Here is a 13183-nt window from a genome sequence, read left to right as displayed (position 1 = left end):
CAGTAAAATGCCGCCCTAGCCAACATGCTCATGTCAAGTAAAGAGGCCTTTATTGTGATTGCATCAAATATTACTAATACAGTGGAGCAAAATTTGGGTGAAATGTGGGTTCCAGGTGGACTCTATGTGGGTTTACTGTATGTATTTTTACTGGGACCCAATTGGGCTTCCAGAATGAAAGCTCACAGGGGTCTCATCTATTAATATTTAAGCTTAATTTTATGCATTTGACTTATGTAGACATTTCTTTCTCATTCTTACTATAACCCTGTAAAATGTGTAATATACAAAATTCTAGCTAAATTATAATTGCGTCTAAGTTGGTTATAGTTAAATGATTTGATTTAAAATTGTACCTCTATGTAAAGTCATTAAATACAATAGGAAGTTTTTTTTTGTTAGAGACCATACATTTAGACATAGGGCGAGCCATTTTAGCATTTTATTCCACCATTGATAAATTAGTTAAAAAAAAAAGATCAACTCTATCAATTCTAGCTTTAGGTATGAACAATAATTGTTATACTAATATACAAATTACACATTATAACGAGTCAAAACTACATTAGAGATACACTGAATTAGCATTTTTGCTATTCAAAATTATTTTACAGATATATGGACCTGGGCTTTTTATTGTTAAATGTAGCTGTTTTTGTAAAAGAAAAAAAAAAAAGAAAAAAATGCCAGCAGCTTCATTTAAGCCTACAAACAGTTTTTGTTTAATATTTAAGGAAAAGTGTAAAATATGAAAATCACTGCCACAATAAAGAGTTCTACTGAAATTCTACATGTAAAGATGTACAATCTCCAGTATCTCATATTGAAAATCATGTTAAAGCAGTAATTTGATTATTTTAAGGCCAAATTAATGAGATAGCCCTTCCAGTATTAGAAGTATTCTATGTAGTAAACAAAAAAGGCCTGAATACAAATGGGGGGCACAAGTGGTTATGTTAAATGGAGTGGTTGAGTTAGGATGGCCTGAGTTAACACATAACACTGTGAAGCAGTGTTTATATTTGAGTTCCATGGCAGTGCAGTGTTGTTGTGCCTTAGAGTATTACATTTTTGTTTCTAAAACATTAATGTTTTATGCTTCCGCAGTAATAAACATAACAGTTTGTTTTGTTAATTAACATGATGGTGTCTAGCCATGAAGGCTATCGCATTAGAAAAAAGCAGATGAATTATTGCTGTATTAATAATAATAATAATAATAATAATAATAACAATCTTAAATATCTGCTCATTTTAATCACGGATGGACATTTAAATTTAAACCACAGCTTAATAACTAAAAAAGAGATTTGGAGGAAAAACAACTGTACAGATTTTTTTATCATGAAGTTTGGGTCTGCCATTTCACATCAAAACACAGTTAAGTTGCTGATGAAGAAGGAAGTGACAACTACCCAGGCATTTATTCAACAAATGTAAAAAAAACAGCCCAAAACCACTACGGCACATACAGCTCTGGAAAAATTAAGAGGCCACTTCAATTTCTGAATCAGTTTCTCTAATTGTACTATTTATAGGTATATTTTTGAGTTAAATGAACATTGTTCTTTTCCAAGAAAATTGCAGAAAACAAGAAATGTCAGGATTAACAGAAAAATGCAGAGCTTTCAGACCTCAAATAATGCAAAGAAACAAGTTCATATTCATAAAGTTTTAAGAGTTCAGAAATCAATATTTGGTGGAATAACCCTGTTTTTTAATCACAGTTTCATGCATCTTCACAGTAAATTTGCCAGTGTTAAATCAACACTGTTAGTGTTAAATTAACACTGAGAGTGTAAAATTCAACATTAACAGTGTTGATTTACGAATTTACTGTGTTCTCCATCATTTCCATCATGTCTTACACACTGCTTTTGGATATACTTTATGCCACTTCTGGTGCAAAAATTCAAGCAGTTCAGCTTGGTTTGATGGCTTGTGATCATCCATCTTGGTCATCATGGTCTCTTATTTTTTTCCAGAGCTGTATATTGCTTTTTTCAGTCTAAAATCTCAGTCAGACTCATTAATCCTTCCTTGAGTGGTCTACCAACCATAGTAATAAAAACCATGCCTCCGAAAATGCACTGTCTAATAACTATTGATGTGTTTTATTTTACTGTATAAAATACACTATTGAATTAAAATTAAATTGTAATGTTTGTTGTACAGTGCGAGTTAATATTTTGGGTGGACTTTCCAGACATCCCAAGTTGCAAAAGTTGATTTCACGGAGGATTCTCGTTCTGAATTCCGGGAGATTATATGTGACTCGCGGGCATCAGGAAGCCACTACCGAAATGCGGGAGACTCCCGCAGCTTCAGGGAGACTTGGTTTGTCTGACTTTCAAGTGTACTTTGAAGGTGGGCTATAAGACTATAAGACAGGAATTTGCTGTGGATGAAAAAAAGGTAAAGGTTCATCTTTTCACATCAGTTCATAGTCAGGGCATAGGTTTGTTTCTGTACTTTTGGCAATTTTCAGGATGGTGTTTCTATTCACCTTGCTAATAGTGGTTTTCTTCTTTTGGTGAAGTCTCTGCACTTTCTTAAATTAAGTTTTCTGTGAAGAGTAGATTGTGATATCTACATTCATGCCCTCTGGAGGTTGTTGCTGATGTTACTAACAATTGTTTTAGGGTCTTTCTTTACTACACTCACAGTTTTTTCTGTAATCACTTGCTTTGGTTTCCATGGTCTACCTGATCAAGATCTGTTATGCAGTATACCAGTGTAACTTTCTTCTTCAAAACATTCCAATCATTTGTACTAGCTATGCTAAATATGTAGGGCAATAGCTCTGATTGATTTTCCATCTTCTCTCAGCTTCACAATTTGTTGTTTTTCACCCAAAGCCAGTTTTTATGTTGGGGTGCTCCTTTAACATTCTGTTTAGTTTTCATAAAGCCAGAGGACATCTAGGCTGTTTATAATGTTATTTTGACTTAACATTAATGTATGATTAACAATGATTACACAAAGAATGAACACAAAAAATAAACACTTTAATATAACTAGCTGCAGGCCTGTTATAATGTCCTGAATTTATTACAATTACAATTTGTCCCAGTTAGAGACGAAAACCTGGGTTATCGTCACTGACTCTGTTTTACATCTTTTTTTGCATTCTGCTCATTAGCTTTTGCTTTTCTTTCATTTTCAGTCGTACAGCCTCTAGAACTTTCTTAGTTGCTCTTGGTCCTCATCTGATTTAGAATGCAGTATTTCCTAGTCCCAGAAATAACTGCAATAAACAATATTATTTTTATTTTGTTTATTCAATTTATGCTACAATTACACCATTTTAAAGATCAGTGATACTAATTATTTGTAATATTCTGACATTCTGACTTTACATACAAACCAGACAAACCAGATTCTGAGGTGGTCAGAGATGCATGACCACATTATTTATTTCAAACCCAAAAACTCTCAATGAGTTCCCGAAGCAAAGCACCTACCACACTTTCTATCTCGGTTTAATAGGAGTAAAAGAAGGACACACATAGATAAACACTCATTCCAAAATATTATAAAAAAAACCTAGAAAGCATGTTATCATAATAAATGACAAAAAGGGCATGCTAGTGGGCACTGTTCTCCCACAGAAAGCAAATTTGTCTATTTTTTTGCTATTCTAGAGGGTACTTTAATCATGTTTATCAGTGGGGGAACACCAGAGGTTGCCCTCCTGAATCTGACACAGACAGCCCAAGTTGGAAAAGTTGATTTCAGGGAGGTTACCCCCCCCCCCACACACACACTACCAAAAAAAAATGAACAAAAAGCTTGCACACACACATCAAAGAATAACAAAACTTTACTTTTATTTTAATTAATTTGACTTTTTTTTTTTTTAGAAAAAAAACTGATTGGCTGTCTCACAGACTCTTTGCAGAGAACAGGCCAATCAGAACCCTCTCTGTTTTCCCTCTCTCCTTCCCACACGCGATTAGAGAAAAAAAGTCGCCTCTGTGCACGTTTGTGTGCAGTGCACTCTTGGGGCACTTGTTCTGAATTCTGGGAGATTATATGTGACTCGCAGGCATCAGGGAGCCACTAGTAAAAATGTGGGAGACTCCCACAGCTTCAGGGAGACTTGCTTTGTCTGCTGACAGTATTCCTCTGCCCCTTTTTCCTTTTTTGGTCAAAACAGAAAGAAAGACCAGCCTATATAAGTCAGGTCACCTGTTTGGATGGTTTGTTTGGATGGTGAAAAGATTAGCACAATTTGTATTTAACTTTGTAAGGATCCTTTTCCAGACTTTTTTTCTGCAATGTCATAATTACTAGCCTATTACTATCATAACCTGCTCCACCTCTGACTCAAAACAACAAAACACTAGCATCTATCAATCTTTGTGCATTTTGTGGTCTAAAAAAGTTACACTTGAAGAATCTCTGTCAGAGATTTTGACAGGCCTCCAAATGATGATTTAGGGGCCAGCCTGAATGCTTGATGTTAGTGTAATGACACTTTTTAATTGTGTTGTGAATTTGTGAATTTTCCACTCTGCTTCACAGATGAACACACTCCTGTTTTTTATTTTCTTTGGAGGAACAACATTGCAACTTGTGAAGTGTTTCAGTGATGGCAATTTTGATGAAATGCAAGAAATATGTACAACAATGGACGCTAATCATGCTGACCATCCCCTTGTCCCTGATGGAACCAACTTTCCATTTACAATTACTCCTAGAAGTTTCAGAGCCACAGATACAACCACACGTGAGTCAAATTTATACATTTTCCAAGCTTGGACTGCATGATATTGGAAAAAAACTGTCAATGCAATACTGCAATGTCCGTAGATTAGTAAAATCAGTAGAAGTCACTGAATTAACATGTCATGATATTAATAATTAATTCTGTGTATCCAGTATTGTAGTAAAATTAATATATATTTCAATCCAATGTCAATATTTTGGGCAGACATAATCTGTTTCTAGTAAATATGTAATGGAAATTGAGAACAGTCAATTTTCCTTTCATATCTGACAGCAAAAGTGTTGATGTTATTTATTTAGGATATATAAAGATTTTTATGTTTTTTTAAATCCAGTGTCTGAATATTCTTAATAAATAAATACCATTGATAATCTCTATTATTTTATCAGTATCATCCTACAATGACAGTAATATTGTTTATCGCAATACATTCTGCCACATTATGTCATCAAAGAAATCAGTTAAGACAGGCCTAGTTTATAGTAGCAGCTAAATGAGCAGATACATGGTGCAGAATGCAAAAGACCCAAAATATGACTACACTAACAATGTGTCAATAATAACCTCCATATTATTTGTAATCTTTTTATATAGCTCTTACAGTGACACTCGGGACTACAGGGCAACCTTTTGTTGGTTTCATGTTGGAGGCAAGAGATTCTAATGACGATAATCCAGTGGGTGTATTCTCTTTGTTGGATCCAGCTCAGAGCAGATTACAGAATTGTAAAGGGGCTGTGAGTGTTTCCTTTCTCAATCTCTATAACAGATACAGTATATACACTGTACACAAACACTGACATGCTACATGTTGTGAAACAGGAAATAGCATTAAATCTCTTAATTTTAACACATCTAATGGAAACTGAGGCAGAATGCATGCTGTCACAATCATTACCACACACTGCATTGTCCACTGTGGGCGGTGATGACTGCGATGATGTATTCCTTTTGACACTGTGGATACCTAGCTACTTGCCCTGGAAGATGTAAAGTGAGAGACAGAAGCTCCGAGTCTGTTTCTGCACAGTTTATGTGGGTCATCCTTTAGCAGTCATCAGTGCTCACAGGATAATGTTGGTGAACTGTTCTCAGTCCAGCAGTCCAGATGTTTTTTTTTTAAACTCCAGTAGCACAGCTTTATCTTATTCATTGATTTCACTTATTCCTGGAAAAAAATGGATAACATATACATATGCAACATACATACATATATACAAATGTTTAGTTATGCATATTACAAAGACATTTTCTTTTAAAGTTTAATTATTTATTTTTTTTACAGAATAGTGCAGTTACTCAGGTAGATAACCAACCTAAGACTGAAGTAAAGGTCAACTGGACTGCTAACAAACTTGATCATTATAGCTTTGTGTAAGTACCAAGACGTATTATGCAAAATAAATACTTTAATTATAATGTCAGGATGCTAAGTGAACAAATACTGTCCCTATCCAAAAAAACAAAGTAACTTTAAAATAGTGACTTTAGGCAAGAAACATTTAGGATTTTTTAAGTTTTTATATTATAGTGCATTCCTATTGGCTAATTTATCATGCAATATTAACACAGTATGAATTAACATACATTTACATAATTTGGATAAAACAACGTATTAAGTGCATTATATTAAGAAACCTTAACAATGTTAAATGCAATAGATGGGTGATATGTGCTATGCGTGTGTCTTTTCAGAGTTACATTTATTGGGTCTAAGATTTCTTGGAAAAGAACAGAAATTATTACTCCTTCAACCACCACGACCGTTTCTACTTCTTATTCTACCAAACCAACAGACCACACTACTGTTACTCAAGCCACAACAGGTACTCTTACTCTGCTCTTACAACAGGTACAATAACAGTAGACACTACTATAATATCTACACCCACCATTACCTTGGCACCTACATCTCAGTGTACTTAATTTCCTACCAAACAACCAGACAGCGCTACTGCTACTAAAACCACAACATTTGATCTCACCACAGATCCAACAACACATCACACTACTTTACTTAACTACCACTGTTTTCTCTTCATGTACCATTACCTCAGCGTCTACATCTCAGGATACTTCATATTCTACCAAACCAACAGACAGCACTATTGTTACTACAGCCACAACAGTATCTACATCTTATTCTACAAGTACTGCCACAACACAGAGCACTATGACATCTACCACAGGTTTCTCTACATCACCTACTACATGGACCAGCACTACTGGTACTGCAACCACAACAACAATACTAACAACAACACAAACATCTGGCCCTGCAACAGGTAAAACAACAGCGTACACTACTATACCATCTACCAATGTTTTCTCTACATCCACCGTTATGTCGCTACCTACATCTCAGCATACTTCATATTCTACTGAACCACAGGACAGCAATACTGATACTGAAACCTTAACATTTACATATAATCATACACAATGGTTTACAACACAGGACACTACTATAATATCTAGCCCTGTTTTTTCTACATCCACCATTACCTCACTACCTACATCTCAGCATACTTCATATTCTAGCGAACCACAGGACAGCACTACTGTTACTGAAGCCTCAACATCTATATCTGATCCTACAAAAGGATCGACAACACAGGACTCCACTATATCATCTACCACTGTTTTTTCTACATCCACCATTACCTCACTACCTACATCTCAGCATACTTCTTATTCTACCAAACCACTAGACAGGACTTTTGTTACTGAAACCACAACATCCAATCTTGAGACAGATACAGCAACACCGCATAATACTAAAACATCTAGCACTCTTTTCTCTACACCCACCATTATCTTGCCAACTATATCTCAGCACACTTCATATTTTAATGAACTGCCAGCCAGCACTAATAATACTGAAGCCACAACATCTACATCTGATCCTACAAAAGGGTCGACAACACAGGACACTACTACTATAACATCTAGCACTGTCCCCCATTTCCTTGCCACCTATATCTCAGCACACTTCATATTTTAATGAACTCCTTCACCCACCACGACCGTTTCTACTTCTTATTCTACCAAACCAACAGACCACACTACTGTTACTCATGCCACAACAGGTACTCTTACTCGGCTCTTACAACAGGTACAATAACAGTAGACACTACTATAATATCTACACCCACCATTACCTTGGCACCTACATCTCAGTGTACTTAATTTCCTACCAAACAACCAGACAGCGCTACTGCTACTAAAACCACAACATTTGATCTCACCACAGATCCAACAACACAAGACACTACTTTACTTAACTACTATTGTTTTCTCTTCATCCACCATTACCTCAGCGTCTACATCTCGGGATACTTCATATTCTACCAAACCAACAGACAGCACTATTGTTACTACAGCCACAACAGTATCTACATCTTGTAAGGGCTGGTGCCCGATCGAGGCGTCCTCCAGGGCATCGGAGGGCGCGCCAGGCCAGCGCCGAGGGTTAGTTGGCTAATTATCAACACCTGCTTTCAACAGCTTATAAGCAGCGCCAACCAGCCACTCTTCGCTGGATCTTTGAAGCTCGTGGGAGCGAATCTATGCCGGTTTCTAGACCGAGCCTCTGCTCTTTTTCCCCTTCTCTTCCTGCTATCCCTTTGGAGAGAGTATGATCCAGCACCGCTGGCATACTCCTCCCGCATAAGTAGCTTCCTCTGTCCCTCTATAATCTCGAGTGTGGTGTAGTCGTGTTGAGCGGTGTGCTCCGCGGCTAACCCCCCTTTCTCTCGGGTCTGTGTGTCTGTGTTTGTGTGTGTGTGTGTGGTAGCCGCTGCGAGGCACGCGGTGTGCTCACCTTTTCTCTCCCCTCGCTGTTCCTCTTCTCTCTGGTGGAGCAGCGTTTAATCCAAAAGCACCCCAATTCACTTCTTTGTTTAGTCTGGAAGCTCTTTTGTTTTTACCTCGCTCCATAAGAGGTAGCCGTTAGCTTCCGCGGCGAGTCTTGTTTACATTCTCCCCTTCTCTTTCACTCACGCTGGGCGTGAGGTTTTTGTTTTCCACCCGTTTTTACTCTCCGCCCGTTTTCGTGGCTCCGCCCCTTTCGGCGGAGGCTCTTTAAAAGGCGATTAAAGCGGCCGCATCCCAATCCGCTCGCTGGTGCAGCGGTTAGAGTACTGGGCTGCGACCGCGACAGCCTGAGTTCCATCCCCGCGTGGAGCGGGGTTTAATAATAATAATAATTGTATATATATATATATATATATATATATATATATATATATATATATATATATATATATATATATATAAATCGTATTATATAATATTAATATAAATATTCACGATTATATATTAATTCTTCTTCTTATTATTATTATTATTATTATTATTATTATTTTCCCCTTTTTCTTGGGTTTACCTGCTTTGAGATCTGCTGCTCTGCACTTGGTTCCTACAACCTTCTGGGCTGGAGAGCTACTGCTCCCCAACCCATTACAGAAAGATCCAGCCCACCATGGATCCAGCAGAGCAGTCGGATCTCGAGCAGGTTAAGCTCGCCCTGGGCAACCAGGGGGCTGTCATTGGGCGACATGAGCAGGTCCTGCAGCAGATCTTGGCCCAGCTGCAGGGCCTGACGGCTGTGCTTGCCCCGAATCCACCCCCACCCGCACAGCCAGCCCAGCCTGGGCCTGAGTCCCCTCGTTTTGAACACCCGGCCGCTGCCGCACCCTCTGTGGGGCCTCGAGTGGGGCCCCCACTACCGCCCCCGGTGCGGTACGAGGGTGAGCCGGGAGGCTGCAGGGGGTTTCTACTGCAGTGCTCCCTTGCTTTTGAGCTTCAGCCGGAGCGTGCTAAAGTGGCGTACATCGTCTCCCTCCTCTCTGGAAGGGCATTGGCGTGGGCCACCCCGGTGTGGGAACACCAACCGGACGTCTGCGCTACCGCTGAACTATTCGCGGCAGCCCTCATGCGGACGTTCGACCTTCCAGTCCGAGGAGAGGAGGCGGGGACCCGCCTCCTGAACCTACGACAGGGTAGGAGGTCGGTGTCAGAGTACGCCATAGAGTTTCGCACGCTCTCGGCTGAAAGCGGGTGGAACCCCAGCGCTCTGGCAAGCGCGTTCCACCATGGGCTCAATGAGGAACTCAAGGATGAGCTTGCTCATCGTGATACTCCAGCATCCCTTGATGACCTCATTGAGCTCACCCAGAGGCTGGACAACCGCTTGAGGGAGAGGCGCAAGGTGCGGGGCTCGGGTACCACCCCCCGGGGGCCTCGTGGCCAATTCTCGGGTAGTGGGCCATCAGGGGCCACTGAGGGCCCACCTGACCACGGGGTCCAGCCCATGCAGTTGGGGCACACTCGCCTTCCCCGTCAAAAACGCGAGGCACGTATGCGTGAAGGGAGGTGCCTCTACTGCGGGGCTCCAGGGCACCAGCGCGTTACCTGTCCTGACTTGGCAGCCAAAAGTCAGCATCTGTTAACAGATCGAACAGGGCCCCTAACAGATCGACCAGGGCCCCCTCGAACCCAAGGGGTGTACCTGAACACAACACTAGCGTGGGGGTCTGTGGAGGTTCGTCTACCAGCCTTCCTAGACTCTGGAGCGGCAGGGAATTTCATGGACGCAGCCAGGGCCAGAGAGCTTGGTTTGCCCCTGGTCCGCCTACATGAACCCCTACCCATAGCAGCCATTGATGGGCGGTCCCTGGAGCCAGGGGTGGTGTCCCAACAAACACGGCCCCTCACGCTGCGAGTCGGGGCTCATTCAGAGCAAATTGCACTGTACATCATAAATGCTCCCGACTTGCAGCTGGTGTTGGGGTTTCCCTGGCTCCAGCGGCACAACCCCCAAATTGACTGGCTGACCCGTTCGGTCATACGGTGGGGGCCAGCCTGTCAAGCTTCCTGTCTTCGGTCCCCCAGAGCCTCTAAAGGTGTGGACCTCGACCCCGAAGGTCCCGATCACTCTCAAGTACCCAGGGAATATCGAGACCTTCGGGAGGTCTTCAGCAAAAGACAAGCCCAGGTACTGCCCCCCCACCGTCCCTGCGACGTTGCTATTGACCTTCTCCCTGGGACTAGCCCCCCCAGGGGGAGGCTGTTCTCCCTCTCAGGCCCTGAACGGCGAGCAATGGAGGGCTACATCCAGGAGGCCCTAGCCTTAGGTTTTATCCGGCCGTCTACCTCCCCGGCCGGCGCCGGCTTCTTTTTTGTGGGCAAAAAAGACGGTGGGTTGAGGCCCTGTATTGACTACAGAGGCCTCAACAAGATCACTGTGAAGAACCGCTACCCCTTGCCCCTCATGTCATCCGCCTTTGAGGCACTGCAGCAGGCCACAATCTTCACCAAGCTGGACCTGCGCAGTGCCTACAACCTGGTCAGGGTCAGGGCGGGTGACGAGTGGAAGACGGCGTTCATCACTCCGTCCGGGCACTATGAATACCTGGTCATGCCGTTCGGGTTGATGAACGCCCCGGCCGTCTTCCAGGGGTACATAAATGAGGTTCTTCGGGAAGCCTTGGACCGCTACGTGTTCGTCTACCTAGACGATATACTCATATATAGCCGGTCTGTCGACGAACACGTCAGCCATGTCCGACGGGTGCTTCAGCTGCTCCTGGAGAACCACCTCTACGTCAAGCTTGAGAAGTCCCAGTTCCATGCGCAGACCATCTCCTTTTTGGGGTTTATTGTGTCGCACAACACACTGCGCATGGATCCCACCAAGATCAAGGCAGTGGAGAGCTGGCCCCAGCCCACCTCGGTGCGCCTGGTCCAGCGCTTCCTGGGCTTTGCTAATTTCTTCCGAAGGTTCGTGAAGAACTTTAGCTCTGTGGCCGCCCCGCTGACCGCCCTGACGAGGAAGACTTCGGGGCGGTTCAGCTGGTCCACAGAGGCCCAGGAGGCGTTTGACGCCCTCAGGCGCCTGTTGACCAGGGCCCCAGTTCTCCAGCTGCCTGATCCGGGACTTCCGTTTGTCGTGGAGGTGGATGCCTCTGAAGTGGGCGTAGGAGCAGTCTTGTCCCAGAGATCGGGGCCTGGAGGCAGACTGCATCCATGCGCCTACTACTCTCATCGTCTTACCCCTGCCCAGCAGAGGTACGACGTAGGAGATCGGGAGCTTCTGGCCGTCAAGCTTGCCCTGGAAGAGTGGAGGCATTGGCTTGAGGGGGCTGAACACCCCTTTCTGGTCTGGACAGACCATAAGAACCTGGCTTATATCCAGCAGGCCAAACGTCTGAATCCACGCCAGGCCAGATGGGGGTTGTTCTTCACCCGGTTTGACTTCATCTTGTCTTACCGTCCTGGGTCCAAGAACGTCAAACCGGACGCCCTCTCTCACCAATGGGAGCCCCTCCCTCTTCCAGTGGAACCAGCCACCGTGATTCCCCCGGCCAGGATCCTGGCACCCCTCCGTTGGGCTCTGTTGGATGCTGTTCGACGGGCCCAAGAGACCGATCCTGACCCGGGGAACGGTCCCCCAGGCCGAGACTTCGTACCATCCTCCCTCAGGAGGCGGGTACTCGACTGGGGTCACGCCTCTCCCCAGACAGCGCATCCAGGGGCCACACGTACGCTAGAGTACCTGCGGCGCCGGTTCTGGTGGCCTCATATGGAGAGAGACGTGCGTTCCCATGTGGCCGCTTGTGAGGTTTGCGCTCGCTGTAAGGACCCCAGAACCAAGCCCACGGGTCTGTTGCACCCCCTGCCTGTTCCCTTACGTCCTTGGTCTCACCTGTCCCTTGACTTTATCACGGGGTTGCCCCCATCTCGAGGCAACACCGTGATACTAGTCATCGTGGACAGGTTTTCCAAGTCAGGACGCTTTGTGGCACTTCCCAAGTTGCCATCCGCGCAGGGAACAGCAGAGGTGCTGCTCGACCAGGTGGTCCGAATCCACGGGCCACCATCGGACATAGTCTCAGACCGTGGGGCTCACTTCACCAGCCGGTTCTGGGGTGCCTTCTGTCGTTTGTTAGGGGCAGAGGTCAGCCTCTCTTCTGGGTTTCACCCCCAGTCCAACGGTCAGACAGAGAGGGTCAACCAGGATCTGGAAAGGACCCTCCGCTGTCTGGCTTCCTCTGCCCCCTCTACCTGGTCCAACCAACTGAAGTGGGCGGAGTATGCCCACAACACACTCTGGCACTCATCTTTGGGAATGTCGCCTTTTGAGTGCCAGTTTGGGTATGCTCCGCCTGCTTTCCCCGGACAGGAGACTATTACGGGGGTGTCCTCGGCCGACCAGACGGTCAGACGTTGCCACAGAGCCTGGAGGAAGGCGCGGGCTGCCCTCTTGTCTGCCAGGGTGACCCAGAAACGCCATGCAGACAGGAGGCGGCGGCCCGCCCCCTCATATAGGGTTGGCCAACAGGTCTGGCTATCGGCCAAGGACCTCCCGTTGCGGGGTACCCCACGTAAACTGGCCCCGCGGTACGTGGGGCCATTCAAAGTTCTTCGCCGGATCAATCCGGTATCATA

The 13183-nt window shown here is 44.1% G+C and overlaps 1 protein-coding gene across 3 annotated transcripts; it reads left to right on the top strand.

The window, feature by feature from the left end:
* Nucleotides 1-2209: 2209 nt before the first annotated feature.
* LOC125806043 (mucin-22-like) lies at nt 2210-8886 on the top strand. 3 transcript variants are annotated; one of them, XM_049485518.1, is made up of 7 exons: nt 2210-2415; nt 4528-4732; nt 5327-5469; nt 6018-6106; nt 6428-6558; nt 6790-7017; nt 8053-8886. In XM_049485518.1, exons 2-7 carry the CDS (start codon nt 4528-4530, stop codon nt 8214-8216), a joined length of 960 nt encoding a protein of 319 aa, XP_049341475.1. In that variant the 5' UTR covers nt 2210-2415; the 3' UTR covers nt 8217-8886. The 3 variants fall into 3 exon arrangements, with proteins under 3 accessions (XP_049341475.1, XP_049341476.1, XP_049341474.1); XM_049485519.1 differs by lacking the exon at nt 6790-7017; XM_049485517.1 differs by having other exon boundaries at nt 6790-8886.
* The last annotated feature ends 4297 nt before the right edge of the window (nt 8887-13183 follow it).

Source organism: Astyanax mexicanus, chromosome 12 (assembly GCF_023375975.1).
Source record: "Astyanax mexicanus isolate ESR-SI-001 chromosome 12, AstMex3_surface, whole genome shotgun sequence".
Classification (NCBI taxonomy): domain Eukaryota; kingdom Metazoa; phylum Chordata; class Actinopteri; order Characiformes; family Acestrorhamphidae; genus Astyanax; species Astyanax mexicanus.
Note: the sequence above shows the minus strand (reverse complement) of the source record. Positions and strands in the feature narration are given on the sequence as shown.